This window comes from Dreissena polymorpha, chromosome 8 (assembly GCF_020536995.1).
Source record: "Dreissena polymorpha isolate Duluth1 chromosome 8, UMN_Dpol_1.0, whole genome shotgun sequence".
Lineage (NCBI taxonomy): Eukaryota > Metazoa > Mollusca > Bivalvia > Myida > Dreissenidae > Dreissena > Dreissena polymorpha.
In genome coordinates, this window is record NC_068362.1 from 10,871,230 (window position 1) to 10,892,261 (window position 21,032).

General features: G+C 34.2%; 1 protein-coding gene across 1 annotated transcript; it reads right to left on the minus strand.

The window, feature by feature from the left end:
• Positions 1-15,622: 15,622 nt before the first annotated feature.
• Positions 15,623-19,720, minus strand: LOC127841865 (uncharacterized). The gene is made up of 2 exons (XM_052370989.1): positions 18,590-19,720; positions 15,623-16,826 (listed from the first exon to the last, which is right to left on the minus strand). The coding sequence occupies exon 1, from the start codon at positions 19,690-19,692 to the stop codon at positions 18,598-18,600; it is 1,095 nt and encodes a 364-aa protein (XP_052226949.1). The 5' UTR covers positions 19,693-19,720; the 3' UTR covers positions 15,623-16,826; positions 18,590-18,597.
• Between the last annotated feature and the right edge of the window lie 1,312 nt (positions 19,721-21,032).

A 21,032-nucleotide genomic window follows, 5' to 3' on the forward strand; every position in this document is an offset into this window, starting at 1 on the left:
GTCGGCGATCAGATAAACTGGAGTATTTGATAATAAACTTGGAATTTTGCAAATAAATACACAAATTGAAGACTTATTGAAGACGCCGACATTGCCGGATTTCGATCGGTAATAAAATGCAAAATGCAAATTAATTATATGAATATTCATGGCACATTATGCCACATCCAATTAAATTGTTACCGGTATCTATAAATGTTTATAAATCATTAGGTGAATTAATGTAATAGAAATACCAAGTATCGTACGAATTTTATAAGAAATAATACAATTTATTTTGAAAATGCATAAAGTTGTTTGAGAAACTCTGTGTTTTTCTATAGTTATTTATAAGAATTTACATGAATTTTGAGGCTTGCAGAATGATTTTATAAAATAAAAAAATCTTCAAGAAAGAAGAATTGTAGTTTGGAAAGTAAGAAAAAAAAATATTCCAAAATATAATTATTTGTATTTGATTCAACACACCAACTTCGCAAAGTTTCTATATGAGCTGGAAAGAGATTTGCATTTAAATGCAGTAAAACACACAACGGTCAACTTTGCATGACTATAACTGACCAATAAATTAAGGTATAAACATACAGTTTACACCACAGGAAAGGAAATTTTATTAGCTTAAACTTTCATATTGTGTATTTTTCAATAATATTTCAATTTTTATGAGAATATCAGGTTTAAAAGCAATGAGGGTCATAAAACAGCGTTTTTCCAATAATGCCTGTAAAGATGGGGTACTGATATTGATAAGATGGCTATCAGCCACTGGTCAGCAGGGAGCTAGGTCTTGTGGTAACTGGAGAGGCTTATATTGGCTAAATGGCTGTCAAGAAAAGGGTTAACAGACATTTTAAAAGGCAATTAGAATAATATTTATTATATTATTATTTCCTGCACCATTCAGTATGTTATATTGAGATATTTAATATCAGATAAGAGATTAGCCCTCCCCCTAATTAAATCAATTTTGCATCTTAAACATTAAACCCTATCAGCGCTCTATCTAGGCCTAAAAAATGGGGGCAGCACTATGTCGACCACTGTCCCCCCACCCTAGTCCCCCCTCCCTTGGACCAACAGTATGCCCTTGATTTTATATCATCACATTATTATAAAGGAAGTTGTATTTGAAGTTTCAATAAATTAATCAACATTTTCACTCTGAAACTAGTTTTATTTATTATAAAATGAAAATACAAAATAAGTTAATAATTTTTGAATGTGGATACAGAAATTCCTTTCCATTCAGAACTGGTGCAAGAATCTGTTCTGGGTTTATAATCAGGGCTAGCGCTGGCCCAAAATTTCTTTGAGCCAATCTGTTTTGGTTTTTCAGCGCGCGAAAACTGGTTTTAAAATAATATATACTATCAATTTGTTTATATTTTTTTTAATGACAACAAGGGCATTTTCAAATATCATAATATGACATGCAGTTTTCAATATAAAAATAATGATTCTGGTACTTGTCAAAGTACACATTTATTTTATTAGTTATTTTAAACATGTTACATTTAATAGTGGTGTCGATTGTCCCAAATTTGAAATCCTGAAAATTAGGCCATGGGTCTTGGAACTGCAGCCGTAGGAACCCAACAGGAATAAAGGGCAGAGCCCTCCACCCACCCAGATCCCTTACTAATTGTTCTTTTTTTGTAGTCTTTCCAATTGCAATTTCGGGTGAATACAATTCAAAATATTATAAACCACATTGTCCGTATCACCACATGTGTATTCGTCATTCTATTTCTTCTATAAGGAGCTTCAAAAATAAATTATAATCGACGAAAAATAATGTATCCGAAAACGACAGTCCGAAAAACTGTACGCGTTTGACAATTGAAATGAAATGTGCACATCGTTTGATTGCAGAAAATGAAAACCAGTAACCTAGCAAATACGCAATTGATATACAATTTGGTTGACGTATTGCTTTACAATAGCATAGTTTGTGAGTAAAAAACAACTTAATTATCAACTTTTAATTTCAAACGATAATCGGCAGAAAGGCGTAACATCATCGACATGGATCTATTTATTTTATTATCTATCATTCTTTCGTTCAGATCGATAGTTGATAGAAAGTGATCAGCTTAGAAATAATTTATTTATTGTTACGCTTCTTTTCACTTGTTTATCTTTAAATACGATGTTTGCCATCAGCCGCTATTTTGTTGGCAGACGACAATATCAACTGTGTATGTCAAGAATACAGTGTCTGCGCATGAATGACCCAATATTATGTGTTAGCGAACTCAATGTTGATTGGCCAGCTACCACGTGCTCTTCAATAACAATAAGGTCAAGCGATATCTCATGTTCTGTTGCAGACTTGTTTTTGTTTATTGTTAAAATTGCGAATACTTTCATTGAAACAAAGAGAAAAATATAGAAAACCAGTCTGGATTTAAATGGCGGATGTTTTCAATGCAATTTTACGAGATTTTAGCATTTTCGCAAATCAAATTTTTCTTGAGCCAAATTCTCAATAATAAATGGCTCAAATGGCGAACGACAGTGCGAGCCCTGATAATTATTAGCTGATATAAAAGCGTTTGTGTTTCACTTTGAATCAATAATTGAATATTAAATAAATTCTAAGTACAATCATATGTCTAGAATACTTTGGATTTTTTGGCTTGTAAACTAAATATTTATAAACAATTCTGATAGAACAAAACTCTGATTGAACATTTTTAAAGTTTCTTTGGAGTAATTAGTTGGTCGCGTAGCGACCAGCTAATGTTGTTACTCAAAATTTCAAGTCGGTTCGGCTTATCTACGGAGAGCCTTCTACCCACCACACATGCCGTTTCTGCGCGAGAAAGAGTTGTATAATTTTTGCAAGAGGTTTGAGTTCTCCAACTATATTCATTCACAAATGGAAACATTATATGAATATCATGTTAAATGTAATAGTTTCGAACGGAGCTTATATACAAAAGAATCAATGAACAATGATTTTATTATACGTGTCGCGGAAGAGATTGTTTATGAATGATTAAAATAGTCCACTTTCTGCTGCGTCTTAATGACGTAGTACAGGTCATTCATAATCTGAGGTTATTAATAGAATTGGGAAAACAACGCAATAGTATAAGGTTACGCTTGTTTATATTTTCAATTTATAAAACGTTGAACATGAGTTTAATAATAACTTCAGGGGTACGATAGACAACATAAAACCAAATATAACAAACAATTAATATAACACGAATGATCTGTTTCGTAACCGTGTTCATGCTTCTACAGCGGGATTTCTGGGAAACGTTCTTTTGTTCTCAACATATAGCTGCGATCTACGGGTGCTAAAAACGCAATAGTAGAAGGTTAAGCTTGTTTGTATTCACAGTTCTCAATTTATAAAATGTTGGACATGAGTTCACCAATTACTACAGGCACACTATTGACAGCGTCAAAAATGCTTTATAATCGCTAAAACCGAAAACAACTAAATATAACAAGAAATATCTTTTAAAAATATAACAAGAAATATCTTTTTAAGAAATATCTTTTAAAAATGTAGTTGGCGTAAACGCTGACTTTTAAATAAAGTTTGCAATTTACTTAAATGTCTAAATAAATAAATAAAATGAAAACAAAAGTTTAACTATTGTGTTTTTTTTTCACTTGTAAGTTGCATATTCACCGCATGAAATGTGTGTTAGTATTGTCAAACAACACATTAGTGTAAGTAGATAAAAAATATACTACGGGAGTGCACATCATTTGTGTCCTCACATGCCTTATTATGAGTATATTTCTTCACTATCGAAATAAATTGTATGTTAATATTTGATTTAAACGCAGTTTTCTTTCCACACATTTAAATCACACTTTCATAGCGGTGTCATGTGAAAATGGGTCTTATGCGTTTCGGCCAGCGTTTCTTAAACCCAACATGTGCATTTGCACAGTCTGGTCAGAGGCGATGCTGTTCGCTATAAAATCACTCAATATGTTATGGTCTCATTATATATCTCCTGACCAGACTGAGAGATGCGCAGGCTGAGTGGGCTTTATATATGATGGGCGCATATGGAATAAGACCCATTTTCACACGAACGAGGGTCATTAAAAATCTCATTGCGAATTGTAAATAGCAAACTTGTAAATAAGGGCAGCCTATTCAGGCTTTCAGGAACGATTTCCAGACGTGCTTACCAAGTACGGCAAACATTATGGTTGGATAATTAAACGACTTTCCTCTTATCGTGACACTAAACTATTTCGGTAATGATTGTTTTCTCATCTTGAAAGCAAAATTGAAATTCTGCGAGATGGATATTAACGCGTAATTGTAACTGGGTCACAATTTGTGTCGTTTGAACATACAGAGAGTAGTCCTGAATTCCTTACACTGAACAGTGCTACATCCTTTGCGCTGAGCACAGACACAGTGATATGGCCAAAGTTCAGAGGTTGTATCTCAAATCAGCCTATGAAAACATTCGAAAATATTAATGCGTGTCTGCTGGCTTTATGTAAAAGTCATTAAGATAAAAAGCTGAGTAAAACAGCTACAACGAAAAAACGCATTAGTGCTCTATACCTATGTTTAGGTCAGAGTTGTTGACACCGTGTGAACTGCTCGGGTAACAAATAATGCATAAACATCAATGTACGGGTCAACAGGGCTGTCTTGATGACTACCTAATTCGTGATTAAAAAGTATTGCTCGCAGATATATTTTTTATTTATTTTCATCAATGATCTTATAATGTATATTTTGAATTTGTATATGGTGTAAAAAATCAAAAGTTTTGTACAGGGAATTGTCATCATGAAATTATAATCTTAGTGAGATAGGTATTTGATATTCCAACAATATTCATTTAATATGATGGTGATTACAAATTGTCTTTATATTCAGTTCTGATTACCATTTTCATCATACTTTCTATGCTTTCAGAACGTCCAAAAAGGGCCATGTTGTTGTTATTTTGTCTAAGTTATCTCTATGAAATAAATAGGATGATAAAAAGTGCACACAAAGCTCAACCTGTGCGTTATGACACTCTCTTTATAAATTTGAATGGCATGTGTTCATTTCAAACTTGCAATTAATTTTGAAAAATGAATTGCGTCTTAATCAGGGATCATATTTTTTTCGGTTTTGTCGGTCCTAGACCGTTTTGGGTCATGAAAGACCGATCGAAAATCCCAAACAGTCGGTCCGATTCTGTTTGCTATTAAAATTCCCATGTCATGAAATCGATTACACAGTGTACATGCTAACACACCCTAATGACATTCTTATCTCGATTAGGTGTCCGCTGCAGGCTCTAAACCGGTCAGGACCGGTTTATTTCACGTCAGACCAAGAATAAAAAACTTGTGAACAGCGGATTAAAGACGCATCCGAAAACACGCGTCTGAAAGCACGCGCTTGTAACTAAACAAAACATGCCGATACATTTTCCACCAGCGTAATAATCCGGTAATATAATTATGAATGAAAATCGCGGATCTGATCGACAGAACAGCCGAAAGTTATTTTTATGGGCGGAACTTCACATAAAATAGTACACAAGAACAATAATATACATTGAATAAATCTTTAGTAAAACCGTGTTAGAATCGAAATAATTCGTGTACTTTATACTTTGTTGTTGAATAACTCACGTCCGGAAAATTAGATGCGTGGTTTCAAATGCTTTGCTCTCGTGATTAAATCCATACGCATCTGAACTATCGGTCGTGGGTTATTTGACAGCAAATTATTTCTTAATTATTTCTTGTTACGAAACAACAATGAAATACCAAATGATAAAACCAGTTGAGAAAACTCGTTACGTTTAATAAAAATGCCTAAGGGAATTTTACTTGTACATGTATTATACCACCTTCATAAATGGCAAAATCAATGGTATATATTTTAACGTAATTTGTCATGATTTCGATTGTACATTTTCGGATACTTTTCCCCATTTATATCCGGACCGATTGATGTTGCGGGAAAATATGATCCCTGGTCTTAATTATGCAATAGCGAACAACTTCAGTGCTTTCAGCGCTTTGATTTTTTTTTGCAATAACCTGTTTTGAAATTCATGACTACTTCATTAACTTGGACAATCTTTCAGTTAACTGAATTTTGTATGTTGATTAATTATCTACATTGTAAACAGAATTGTAAATATTTGTTACAAGTACATGTATGACATGAAGGAAGTCAGGTATTTTGTTACCCCTCTAAACGTGCAGATTATAATGAATAATCTGACATTTGATTCAGCACATCCTGCTCTGTTTCAGTACTTAATTTCTTTGTGAATACAGATTAATTTAATTTTATATGAATAATGTTAATTTATGCGGTTTTGAAGTCAATTGCTTAGATATGGTATGCAGTATGAAATTGAAGTAAGTGGAATGTCAGTGTGAAGTTTTTTTTAAATAATTGCAATGTATCACATGTCTGGGTTCCTAAAATGTATTCTTCTTTTGTATTATTTATTCATAATTTCAGCAATCTTCTACAGATATATGACAAAAAACTTTGTCCCACAGCTTATCTTTTACAGGTCTATTAAGAAATAATTTAAATAATTCTGAAATAAAGTGGGTGACATTTTAAAATTAAAATTTGAGATCAGTCTTTTCAATGCGGCATAAAACAACTAATATCCATTTTATGTGTTTTGCAATTAAAACACATTTTTATGTTCACTTGTTTTATAACAATCAGTTTCATACTATTGTATCAGTAACTTGAAAATTGGTAAACACGGTTGAAAGAGGGATGTTGACTAGTTTTGGTTTAGATTTAAAACATATATGAAAACAAAAATTATTCTCTTTGTTCAAATACTTATGAATCAAGCAATACAATAATTATGAAGTCACAATAAATATCCAAAAAAACATATCTTCAATGTCAATTAAGTACATGAAAGTACAGTCTGTTTTACAAAACTCATTCCGTAATGCAACAGATAGAAAATAACACAAACATGTACATGTAAAGCAGGTCAACAGATAAGGATCGATATATTGTTTTTACGATTTGTATTTGACTTAAAACACATACAAATAAATAATCAATCATAACTAAACAATCAGGAAAATCTGAAAACAAAATGCAATTGATTCATGGTATTCATAGAAAGTTTATATAGACACAGGTTCGGGCCGGTGTCTATTAAAAAATTAGCTTCCATTGTAAAATGCTGAAAAATGTCGGCTGCTGAGGGCAGACAGGCTAGGAATCTTCCATTATGGGCATTGGCGCCCAATATTTTTAATTTGTTATGAGACTCGAACCGTCCGGTAAAGGACGTTGTAAAAAGTATGCTTTCAGTTTTAATTGTGCAGGTGGTGATACACTCTTAAATATTCGGTTCAAAACACTGCAAGGATGATAAAATGGGGAAAAGGATGAAATGTTATAAAAAGCCTGTAGTGAAAACTAATTGACATGAAATCTGATATGTTTCCCTGTAAAGGTCATGTTGTATCTGGGATCAACTTGTATTGACAGCATATCTTGGTATGATAGTTTTAAACTCTGTTCCCCTACCTGAGGCTAATGCGTCTGTTATATTATACATCACTATGATTGAATTTTAAGTTGTAAATTAAGGAATATTTCATCCTCATCAAGTATTAGAGGATAGAACCATAAATAGTTCCGAAAATTCATGGCTATATATATATATATATATATATATATACCAATATATATTATATATAATGTATAAAAATAAAATTTAAGGTGAGTATTATAACAGTGACATGATTAGGCTTAGCAATGGAGGCAAGGCTTTTCTAGCGCTTAAAATACAATTCTCACTTTATATTTAACTTAAAATATCATTTTAGTCTTAAAATATCATTTTACACGCAGATATATCAAACGATGCCAACAGGATCTTGGAATCCCAGTTAAGCACTGGTGTTTTTATGCCCCAGAAGGAGGGCATATAGTGATCGAACCGTCCGTCTGTCTGTCTGTCCGTCTGTCCTTCCGTCACACTTTGTGTTTAGGTTTCTCATAAATTATTAAATTCTCATAACTTCTATGTTGCTTCAGATGTAACCTTCATATTTGGCATGCATATGCACAAAAATTTTGACCCCCGTGACCTTGACCTTAGGGTCCGCGTTTAGGTTTCGAGATCTGCGTTTAGGTTGCGGAAAATGCTCATAACTTCTATGTCCCTTGAGATATAACCTTCATATTTGGTATGCATGTGTATAATGGACAAGGCTTTTCCATACGCACAGAAATGTTCACCCCTGTGACCTTGACCTTGAACTTAGGGTCCACGTTTAGGTTTCGAAATCTGCGTTTAGGTTTTGAAAAATGCTCATAACTTCTATGTCCGTTGAGATATAACCTTCATATTTGGTATGCATGTGTATATGGACAAGGCCTTTCCATATGCACACAAATTTTGACCCCTGTGACCTTGATCTTAAACTTAGGGTCCGCGTTTAGGTTTCGAAATCTGCATTTACGTTTCAAAAAATGCTCATAACTTCTATGTCCATTGAGATATAACCTTCATATTTGGTATGCATGTGTATATGGACAAGGCCTTTCCATACGCACACAAATATTCACCCCTGTGACCTTGACCTTGAACTTAAGGTCCGCGTTTAGGTTTCAAAATCTGCGTTTAGGTTTGGAAAAATGCTCATAACTTCTATGTCCCTTGAGATACATGTATAACCTTCATATTTGGTTTGCATGTGTATATGGACAAGGCCTTTCCATTAACGCATACAAATTTTCACCCCTGTGACCTTGACCTTGAACTTAGGGTCCGCATTAAGGTTTCAAAATCTGCGTTTAGGTTTTGAAAAATGCTCATATATTTTATGTCCCTTGAGATATAACCTTCATATTTGGTATGCATGTATATATGGACAAGGCTTTTCCATATGCACAAACATTTTCACCCCTTCGACGTTGACCTTTAACTTAGGGACCGCTTTTAGGTTTCAAAATCTGCGTTTAGGTTTCGAAAAATGCTCATATCTTCTATCAAAGCGTTAATAGGGGGCATATGTCATCCTATGGTGACAGCTCTTGTTTACAGATTAAATTGTATATGCAAAGCATAATACCATTGTTTTGCGCAAATACCTTACTTAAAGTCAGTAATAATAAGTCTACACAATAATTATAACTTCAGACTTGAGTATGATCAGTTATAGACAAGACAAGACAAATATTTATTCAGACTTGCTCAGTGTACATCGTCTAAACACTAGATATTTCACATACAATTATGTCACAGAGATAAACATAGTAATAATATAAACATAAGGAGCATCGTATACGTTTAGGAAAAGTTACAGAGATAAACATAGTAGTAACAATAACATAATAACCAGTTAGCCAGACACATACAAATGTAGGGTATGATACATAGGTTTATTCTTATTTGATATTTATAAAACGATACAATTGTATTTTGAATGTTTATAAAAGATTTTTGTATGGAAAGTGTAACTTAGAAGCCAATTAAAATATTAAAGGGATTTGTTCACTGTTTGGGGCATTTTTTGAAGTGTGTCAATGGATGCCTTAAATTGCTTGGTTTTAACCATGGAACTGTAGAGATTGTTTATAATGAAATTTTGGAGAGAAAAGCATTTCTTCCCAGCTGTGCTCAAACCTTTGTCCATTGGAAATTATATAGCCTAAACCACTCAACCATACTCGGTACTGACTGTTACATACTGGTTTTTGTAAACATGTTACTGCATACCTAGGACAATAATCAGGAGATTCCACGAAACCTTGCATGCTTTTTTATAGCGGAAAGCGTTGCCTCTGACCAGACTAAGCAAGTGCGCAGGCTGGGCTTTAGCTACACAGGCCGCATATGCCATAAGACCAATTTTCATATGACGCGAATGTAACAGTGTTATTTGCATGTGTGTAAAAAAACAAAATCAACAAATATCAAAAGTTTGGATGCAATACTTGAACCCTTAAACCTTTAAGTATGGGCATAAAACAACTGATCCAGCATTATAATTTATATGAGGAAGATTTAAATAACTTGAAATCATAAATATAAATGTTGCTGTAAGGCAGATCATTAGCTGTTGTAAGTTTAGGTCAGTACTTATCATATATGTTTGAATTAAGATGCTGCAAAAAAATCACTATTGTGCTTCATGTAACTCCTGTGTCCTTAGCAGAGCTACAGATAAGCTTTTTGGGGTAATTGGGTAATACCCTTCAAAATAAGAATGAATTGGGTAATGGAAAACGTGATTGGGTATCCAAAAGTATGATGCCCGCTCATATAGAAAAATAATTGGGTATTTGTACCAAAACAAACAAGTGAATTGGGTATTTGCAATAAAACGTGAATTTAGCTTCTCAAAACCGTACCTACATAAAGTCACTGTTATGTATTCAATCGCAGTATAGGTTGTTCCATCTTTCTGCTATCAGATTCAACAATCTGAAGACAAGGGAATTTCTCACCCCACTCATCGAATGTGTTTCTACTTGTTTTTGTTCCAATAATATGGGCAAGTACTTTTGTTTTAGAAACCCAACACACCCCATCATAGGGGTTTGGAACGGTATTGTGGTAGTATGATATAGTGTATTTTGACCGAAAATGCCCCAAACAAAATTCATTATAGTTATCAACTATGCCCTTTGCAATTGTTTTATATTTAGATTGATTTACCACGACAAAGGAATCTAAATGTTTTTGTATTTTTTTGCGAAACTTTTCGTCTGTCTCGAGACGCCATTTTGTTTGACTCGCATTTGTTATCATCTAAACGATCGGTAAATACGTTACCCATTGTGCCACACCGGTCTGTGATAATAACGTAGTGACGTCACCATCTATGTATGGAATGATACGTTACCAGATAAAAACAAGCGCTTGTCGATTAAGACTCAGCACAATGGGAGCTATTGTGATTGCCTGTTAATTGTCTGTCGTCCATTGTGCGTTGTGTGTCGTGCAGCGTTAACATTTGCCTTGTTTACACTCTAGAAGCCAAATGTATTGTCCGATCTTTATGAAATTTTATAAAAAGATTTGTGCCAAGTATATCTTGGACCAGTTTGAAAATGGTTTGGGTTGGTTGACAAACATGGCCGCAAGGGGGCGCTGTATTTTTTCCTTGTATGGCTTTAGTAAAACCTTGTTAACACTCAAGAGGCCACATTTATTCTCCAATCATCATGAAACTCGGTTTGAATATTTATGTCAATGATATCTTGGACAAGTTTGGAAATGGTTTCGGTTGGTTGAAAAACATGACCGCAAGGGGGCGCTTTAATTTTTCCTTATATGGCTATTGTAAAACCTTGTTAACACTCTAGAGGCCACATTTATTGTCCGATCATCATGAAACTCGGTTAGAATATTTGAGTCAATGATATCGTGGACGAGTTTGTAAATGGTTTTGGATGGTTGAAAAACATGGCCGCAAGGGGGCGCCATATTTTTTCCTCTTATGGCTTTTGTAAAACCTTGTTAACACTCTAGAGGCCACATTTATTGTCCGATCGTCATGAAACTTTGTTAGAAGATTTGTCCCAATGATATCTTGGACGAGTTTGAAAAAGGTTCCTGTTGCTCGAAAAACATAGCCGCAAGGGGCAGGGCATTTTTCCTTATATGGCTATTTATGGATACAGTAAAACCTTGTTTACACTCTTGAGGCCACATTTACTGTCCGATCTTCATGCAACTTGGTCAAAAGATATGTCCCAATGATACCTTGGACGAGATTGATAACGATTCTGATTGATTGAAAAACATTTGTGAGGCATTTTTCATCATATGCCTATAGTAAAATCTTTAAACTTTTAAAGTCACATATATTGTCCAAACTTCATGAAACTTGGTCAGAAAATTTGTTTTAATGATGAATATAAAAATGTTTCTTGTCTGTTCAAAAACATTGCTGCCAGGGGAGAGCAATTTATACTTATATAGCTATAGTAAAGCCTTGTTAACGCTTTAAATGTTTCATGTATAGTTCACTCTTCATGACACTTGTCAGAACATGTGGTCTTATGTTGTCTTGGGCCGCACTGAACAGGTCAGTTTCTTTGTATTTTAGGTGAGCGACTTTTAGGATTTTCAGGTTTTTTTTTTGTAATTATTTTAATTTTGATACACAATGGTATGTAAAGCATAGCAAAACATTGCGAGACATGAAGTAAGAGAGCCTGTTGTTCGCAACTGTCATACAGGTGCTGGCGTCTCCAGTTTCTGTTTAAACCATTTATTTTGGTGCATCCTTCTTAGATTACATGATTCAAAAGCATGCTGCAGCCATGTCTAGATTCCTTTGCTGATATGTAAATGTGTGTAATATAAGCACCAAACTTGTTATTTTGTAAGCTGTCTGGGTGACACACAATGCAACATGGATAATATATTGAAATAATTGCATGCCAAAAGCCAATAAAAAAGTGCTTAACTTGCTTTTATAAAAAGGTATATATGGTAAACATGTAAACAGATATGATGAACCTTATTTTATGAGGGATAATATATTCAATGTTTGATTTTAGTCAAACGCAGGTGTTCATTGTCCATGAAGGGGCCTTGCGTGTCATTAAAAGCATGATAACATACAAACATGCCAAGTTCACAATTTTATAGCTCATTTCCTTTTTTATAGAGCTTATAAGAATGACATTGTTTATTTTTTAAATTGGTATTTCATTTAATGTATCCATGTTTGCAGTATAATCATTTAACTCTAATCTCTTAACGAGAAACACTGTCTGCAAGAAGAGAAAATACAATGTTGTACTGCTGTTGATACCTGACAAATACAATATTCAAAATGTTAATTATAATACTCTTATATTTTTTCTAAATTGTGTTATATATATTTGGTGGGTAAGGGTTAGGGTGCAAAGTACTTGGGGCAAATAATGACTTGGCTTGAAAGGGCTTTAATGGAGCTGATGGAGTCTTTTAATTTGGGTTATCAGTGCAAAGTTCTGTTTATCCTGCACAATACATCTAGGTTGTGGAATGTCAATCCTCCAAACCATTACAAACAACAGCTAATAGGTTTATGCATGAACTAATAACAGGAACCTGTTTTACTATGCTTTTTTCTGCATTTCTTAGATAAATGCAGTTATAATACCCTATTCCAGTAATGTAATGAATAATTAAATAAAACTTATCAGTGATTTTTATGTCCCCCACTATAGTAGTGGGGGACATATTGTTTTTGCCCTGTCTGTTGGTTGGTTGGTCTGTTGGTTGGTTGGTCGGTCTATTGGTTGGTTGGTCTGTTGGTTGGTTTCCGCCAACTTTAACATTTTGCAATAACTTTTGCTATATTGAAGATAGCAACTTCATATTTGGCATGCATGTGTATCTCATGGAGCTGCACATTTTGAGTGGTGAAAGGTCAAGGTCATCCATCAAGGTCAGAGGTCAAATATATGTGGCCCAAATCGCTTATTTTATAAATACTTTTGCAATATTGAAGATAGCAACTTGATATTTGGCATGCACGTGTATCTCATGGCGCTGCACATTTTGAGTGGTAAAAGGTCAAGGTCAAAGTCATCCTTCAAGGTCAGAGGTCAAATATATGTGGCCCAAATCGCTTATTTTATGAATACTTTTGCAATATTGAAGATAGCAACTTGATTTTTGGCATGCATGTGTATCTCATGGAGATGCACATTTTGAGTGGTGAAAGGTCAAGGTCATCCTTCAAGGTCAAATATATGGGTCAATATTGCTCATGTAATGTCACTTCTGCAATATTGAAGTTAGCAATTTTATATTTGAAATGCGTGTGTATCTCAAGGAGCTGCACATTTTGAGTGGTGAAGGGTCAGGTCAAGGTCATCCTTCAAGGTCAAAGTCATATAGGGGGACATTGTGTTTCACAAACACATCTTGTTTTCGTTCCAATTCGGGTCTGGCTCTGTAAGTTGAACTTTAGTTAACATTATATTCAAATCACTTGTAGGCCCAATTTAAGAGTGTTTGTTAGCAAAAAATCAACACTTATTTCCCAAAATTAGTGGAAAAAAAAGAATTTTTCCCAATCCAAAGGGGCCAGGCCCCAATCCCAAAGTGGTGAAAACAAAACACTGCTTATTTTTGCCACAAAAAGTGGGGACATTGTAATAATGAAAAGAAAATATTTGTTTTACCAAATTTATGAGCATGTTATTATGTTATTTAAAAGGAATGTTTATTTTGTGATTTGTTGTAAAGTTGTTATTTAATGCTCATTTAACCTTTTTTGTGAATTTTCTTCAGTTGCCGTTATTGACACCAAAAATTAGCGGTTAAAGTTGTGATTGTTAGGCAAAAGTTTAATTGCCCATTTGGAAATATTTATTTCATTATCATAAATAATCATAATAGCCGCCATTTTTTCATTTGATAAAAACTGCCCGCTATAATCCTACAGACTGAAGGTAATCACTTTTTCACAAAAATTAATATGTTTGAACAAGATGTGCACAAATGTGTTTGTCTTTGTGTTTGTGTACTTCTACATTGACAGCTTATGTTCGGCTGTTGTAAACATAAAGGTTTCCCCCAAAAAATGTTTGTTTATAAATCCTTTTCAATATTGGGTGTATCTCGCTTAGGCTTTCAAAGTTGAATTATTTTAAGGTGTAGATGATTGATGAAAAAGGAATTTGTTGCGATGATAAGTTTTGGCAGAATTATTTCCGTTTGTTCTGTGTTCTGACTAAGGAATTGATAGTCCCAAACTGTATGGGTTCAACTCTCCTAATTACTGGGTGGGTCTTGTGCAAACTTCCACAGTCTAATAGTGTTTTTCTCAGGCCGTTTTGCCCCTTTCTAAGCCATTTAGCGCCACGCTGCCCTTTCCAAAGGTCACCACCCTGCCTTTTCATGACATGAGCACCTGCTGTTTTCCGCACCCTTATTGATATTATCTTAATTGCCCTTTGTCCAAACTACTTCGCTGACTAGTATCAGAGTATGGTCCTAAGGCCGCGAAGATTCCCTCGGTTGTAAATTAGTCATGCGTGAATAACCCCGTTTCAATATTTATCGATAATTTCAGTGGCTTATACCAAGCACACTAATTGGTCGGTAATCTGTACTCATTCACAATAAAATCATGGACAGTTACTTAGGAGAATTCTATTGAAAACCTAGATTTTTCTCGTGGAAAATGACCCCTCATACAAGCTTTAGTGATGGATGAAGGGGCATTATTGGAAATAAAGCCTGAGGCTGAGCATGTATAATTTAGCATATCGTTCCGACGATATTTCTAATCGATCGCGATTTAAAGCATAAAAACAAATCGAGTATACCTCACTCCAACCGGAAGCGCTCTTCAATGGGAAGTCATAATTTACAGTAAAAAGAATGTTTTGTTGCATTACTTCATAAAGGGTGGGAAATCCATTGATTCCTTTTTAAACAAAATATATAATGTTCAAATGGGATGGGAATATACATGCTCAGCCTCAGGCTTTATTTCCAATAATGCCCCTTCATCCATCACTAAAGCTTGGATGAGGGGTCATTATTTTCCATAAAGCCTTCTGGCTTTCACATGTATAATTTAGCATCTTTAAAAAGCAACAAAACCATTCTTTCCATAGAATGATATATAATACAACACAAAAAATAAAAAGTGTAACAAATATCAATTCCAAATAAGTATTGTCTTCCACTCTTATATAAATGCACCATATCTGTTATAAAATGTATAACAAATTCAAAAGCATTATGTATCAAACATATTTGATATTTGAACAACACAAAAGACCATGTCCATAAGAAATATTGTGTCTAATCAACATGAGAACTCAAAACAGCTTGGGAGAATGAGACATTTTCATTTGTTAAAGCCTTTCGAAGATAAAATTTTCGAAAGTTTTTATCCGACTTCCAGTCTGCAGTGTCCAATATATTTTTTAAACTACATCCTCTACTAAATGCAGCCGAGGTGGATGCACTTCTATACGAATGTGCCTTAAAGATTTCAGAATTGACACCCGACATAGTCAACACATCTTTCAACCATCTAGCAATGGTGCTAGAGGAAACTGGCTGAAAAGTTTTATATGATATAAAAAACTGTGACGATTTCCTAATCGTTTTAGTAACTCTAAGATAATGTAAAACAGTATGCATAACACATAATTCTTCTTTGTCATAATGATCTATTTTAAGCACAAATGCATCACCCATTTTAGTCGTTTTCAATAGTTTAGGAAATGTAAACACAACTGCCTGTTGTTCCTTATACAAGTTATTAACATTCATAGAAACTAAAGTCTGTGCTCTTGGAGCTGTAGCCAGTGCAATCAGTGCTACCAATTTCAATGTCAACATTTTCAATGTCAGATTATTCAAAGGATAAAGAGACATTAAATATTTTAAAACAACTGATACATCCCATGTGAATCTATAACGCGGTACAGGTGGCTTACTATGAAAACAACCTTTAAGGTATCGTTTCACTAAGAAACAATTCTGACACCAAGAATTTCCGAAAAAAGGTAATGTCTGTAGAAGCATTGATTTGTGTGTGTTAAGAACTGAGTAAGATTTATTATTATACTTTAAATAATAAAGATAATCAACTACTTTAATTTCAGTCGTAATAAGGGGATTAACTTTCCTTCGTAAACACCAAAAATACCATCGTTTCCACGCCAGGTCATATTGCTTCCTAGTTCCAGGTCTCCATGACTGGATGATAGTGTTTGCAGTTTCTGGTAAAAGTCCTTGACTCTCAAGTGATTTCCGGATAAGACTGCTGCGCTCATGATGATCTTCTTTGCTAACGGATGCTCCTGTCCGTTGTGTGGCAGGGTGAGCAAGTCCCTGTGTTTTGGTAGCCTGACAGGAAAATCAGATAGAATAGTCATCATCATAGAAAACCATGTTTGAGACCTCCATATAGGAAAAACTACTATAGCTTTCTCTACTTTATCAGTTTTAATTTTATTGATTACTTTCCCCATAAGATTAAATGGGGGGAAAATATATGGAACTTCAGTTTTCCAACAAATACTAAATGCATTAGTATATGTTGATCCAGGTTCTGGAAACCAAGAGACAAATCTATCTATCTGCTTGTTAATTCTGGATGCAAAAAGATCTATTTTAGGTACAAAAAACTGAGAAGTAATTCTACAAAAAATATCTGCTTTTAACATCCATTCTGTTGCATCAGAAAAATTTCTTGAATAAAAATCAGCTGTATTTAAAACACCTGGGACATGAATAGCAGACAAATATATTTTCCTTTCAATACACCATTGCCAAATATCTTTGGCTAACAAATCCATAGAAATTGATGTCATGCCACCCATGTCATTAATATATTTTATTGCTGATATGTTATCAGATTGTATTTCTATGTGAACATTACAATGATGAACATACAATGATTGTAAAGCATAGAAAATTGCAAGTAATTCTAAATAATTAATTGATAGAGCAGATTCTTCAGGATTCCATCTGCCGTTAGAATATCTTTCAGTGTCTAACTCTTCACAACCCCATCCTTGCTTAGATGCGTCAGTCCGACATCTTGACTGAATCGAAAAAGGACGAATCCGTTTTCCATTTTTTAATCTTATATTCTCTATCCACCACAAAAGTTCCATTTTACTTTCATCAGATAAAATCATCTTTTGATTAAAATCTGTACTAGAATTCAAACCGAGAATTTTGTTTCTTTCCAAAGTCCTATAATGTAGGGGTGCCTCAAAAACTGCATAAAATGCATTAATAATCAATCCTATAAATGACGCCAATTCTCGTACAATAATTGTATTTTTACTATAAATATTTCGAGCGTACAAAATAATCTTTTGTAACTTTTCTTCTGTGAGGAAAACCATGAATTGAACACTGTCAATAATAAATCCAAAAAAGACCATCCTTTGTGTAGGGATCAGAACCGATTTTGAATGGTTAATGGTATAACCTAATTTCTGCAAAGTGTCGTGTCAATCATTGTTAGTGTGTTAGCCTTACAAACAGCTTGATTCAGGTTCATATTCAACGAATCATCAATGTAGTATGAACAGCGTATGCCTAACTGTCGAAAATAGGAATACACTGGTTTTAAAATTTTTGTAAAAATATATGGGGCAGATGCCAATCCGAACGGAAGACAACTGAACGAGTACAACACTTCGTTCCAATAAAATTTAAGATATTTCTGGCTTTCTTTATGAATTGGTATAGAATAATATGCTTGTTCCATGTCTACTGATGTCATGAAATCATTTTCTTGTAATGAATCCAAAACAACATTAAATGTTTCTTGTTTGAAATGATGGTATGTCATTCAAGGCTTTAAGATTAATTACTGGTCTAAATTTACCACCAGGTTTTGGTACAATGAATATATTTGATATGAACTCATTTGGTTCTGATATGGATACCTTTATGGCACCTATTTCCAATAATTTTTTAATTTCAGTATCTATTATAATTCGCTGTTCATTATTAAATTTAATACTATTTGGAAGTTTTTTCTGAACAGGCTGTTTGTAAAATTCAATGGAATAACCATTGACAACATCTAGTATCCATGGGTCAGTGGTTAGTTTTTCCCAACTTTCAAAACAATTTTTAAGTTTACCGACCGAGGAATCTACTTGTCGTTTGGGTAAGCTGAAGTAGCTCCTACCCGGCCTGCTCTGGCCCTGAAAGGTCTTGAGAAATTTCCTCTCTGTACAGGATATGGCTGGAATCTATAATTCCCAGAATATCCTCTGCGAAATGGTCTGTTGGTTCCACGTCCCCGCCATGGTTTGTAGGACCCATACTGGGAATCCTTAGCAATATATGCCATCGAGTCACATGATTTAATTTCCTTGGACACATCATCGCCAAACAGATTCTTTGTAATAGGCATTGATATATTACACAGTCCAAAGTATTTCTTTTTCAAATGAGGACGAATGCTGTAGCGCCTCTTTACTGAAATATTGTACTGTACTTGACCAAGCAATGTAAGTGTGTCCGACAAAAGGGTTTTTGTTCCCTGATTTAATGCAGCCGATTTCAGATTTTCAGCTAATTTGATTACCGGTACCATGGCTGTGGCAACAATATTCTGAATTTCAGCCAAACCTCTGTCTTGTGTGTGCACTCTTTTATCTAATATTTTCCAGATTTCAGGATTAACAAGTGGTGGTCCAGCCATATCAACATTTTCAGGAATCTTATATTTCTTTGCAATTTCCTCTATATCGCACTGAGAAGTGCATGCCACATTAATCAATTTTGCTAAAGATTTAGCAATGGGTTTATCTGTTTCTAAAGCCTTCAATTTAGGAGGCTGCCAATTTTCATCCTCAGAAGTAACTGAGCCAAACAGTTCTTCTTCAATATTCTTAGACCTAGAAGGTCCTGGAGTTTCAGTGTCTGAAACATCCTCTGAATTTATTTGCACATGTAAATTTGGCCGATCCACCTCTTGATAAGAATATTCATCAAATGTATCATAATAGTGGGGGTCAACATCTGGAATACCCAGTTTCTGTCTTAATTTTACAATATCTTCCTTTGAGAGCTGATTTATGTCAATAGAAGATAATGGCAACTTTTTTGACTTGTTTGTAGGTGTCTGATTACGACTAACTGGTTTTGAGGCCTTTTTGACAACGGACTTAACTTTCTTTTTTCCCTTAACGGGACTTTTTCCACGTTTCTCTTTAGTAGTCACGGTGGAAACCTCAACCATAGAAGCAACATATGGTGTATCAACGATATCACCAGATTCGAAACCGGAAAACTCCTAGTCTCCGTTCACATCCGATAAGTCGAGAACATCGTTCTCAACAGAGCTCATTTTTACCAATTATGAACAAATATAAGAATACTTGCCTATAAATAAATATTTATAAACAAGGACAGCGTCCTTGTGAGCCCTTTTCTGTATACTAAACACAAAATATTCTAAGTTAAAACACGTGTGTGAAAAAAGCACTAAAAAATCGTGCCTACCTTGTCGATCGCCGAAACAATTATGACTTCCCATTGAAGAGCGCTTCCGGTTGGAGTGAGGTATACTCGATTTGTTTTTATGCTTTAAATCGCGATCGATTAGAAATATCGTCGGAACGATATGCTAAATTATACATGTGAAAGCCAGAAGGCTTTATGGAAAATAATGTGCATTTCATGCATTATACAGTATATCAAAACATTTATTTCAGATTTAGATAATTAATTATTGAAAGATTTTTTTTTAACTTTAAATACATAAGTTAACCTTATCCAGTGTAGAAAATATAACATATTGCATAATAAAATTATCTGTTGCCTTGAATTTGTTTAAAAAAACAGCAAAATATGTTAAATTGATTATTTAAGACTTTCCTTATTTTCCCCAAAATCCGGCATTTCGCGTGATTTTTTTCCCCCAAATCAGGCATTTGCGCGCTTTTTTTCCCCTCAAAAAAGGCCATGCCCATTCCCCAAAATCAGATAAAAAACCCTGGCCTTGAAAAACTGTGGTGCCTGGTATACCATGATATACCAAGAATCTTCTCAAGTATGATATATTTTTGTTAAATGCCCATTAAACATTGCATGGGTATTCCTGGTATTTAAAAAAGCCCGTACCTGATCACAAAACAAACGGACCTGAAACTTGCTCAGAACATATTTTCTTATATCATCTGAGCTGAGTTTGAAAATGGTCCTGGTTCATTGAAAAACATGGCAGCCAGGGGCAGGTTAGTTTCCCTTATATGGCTATAATAAAACCTTGTTAACACTTTGGAAGCCAACTTTATTTTCAAATCTTCATGAAAAACTTGGGCAGATTATTTGTTTAAATGATATCTCAGGCAAGTTTTTTGTCTGTTTAAAAGCATGGTCGCCATGGGCCGGGGCAGTTTTCCTTTTATGGCTATAGTGAAACATGTATTTATTGTCTAATCTTCTTGAAACTTGGTCAGAACATTTGCCCAATGAAATTTTGGCTTCAGAGTTTAAAACCAATTACATGGCATCATTAAGGTCAATTAAAAAAAAATCTTGTTAGCAATCTACAAGTAACTTTTTATGCTCCCCATA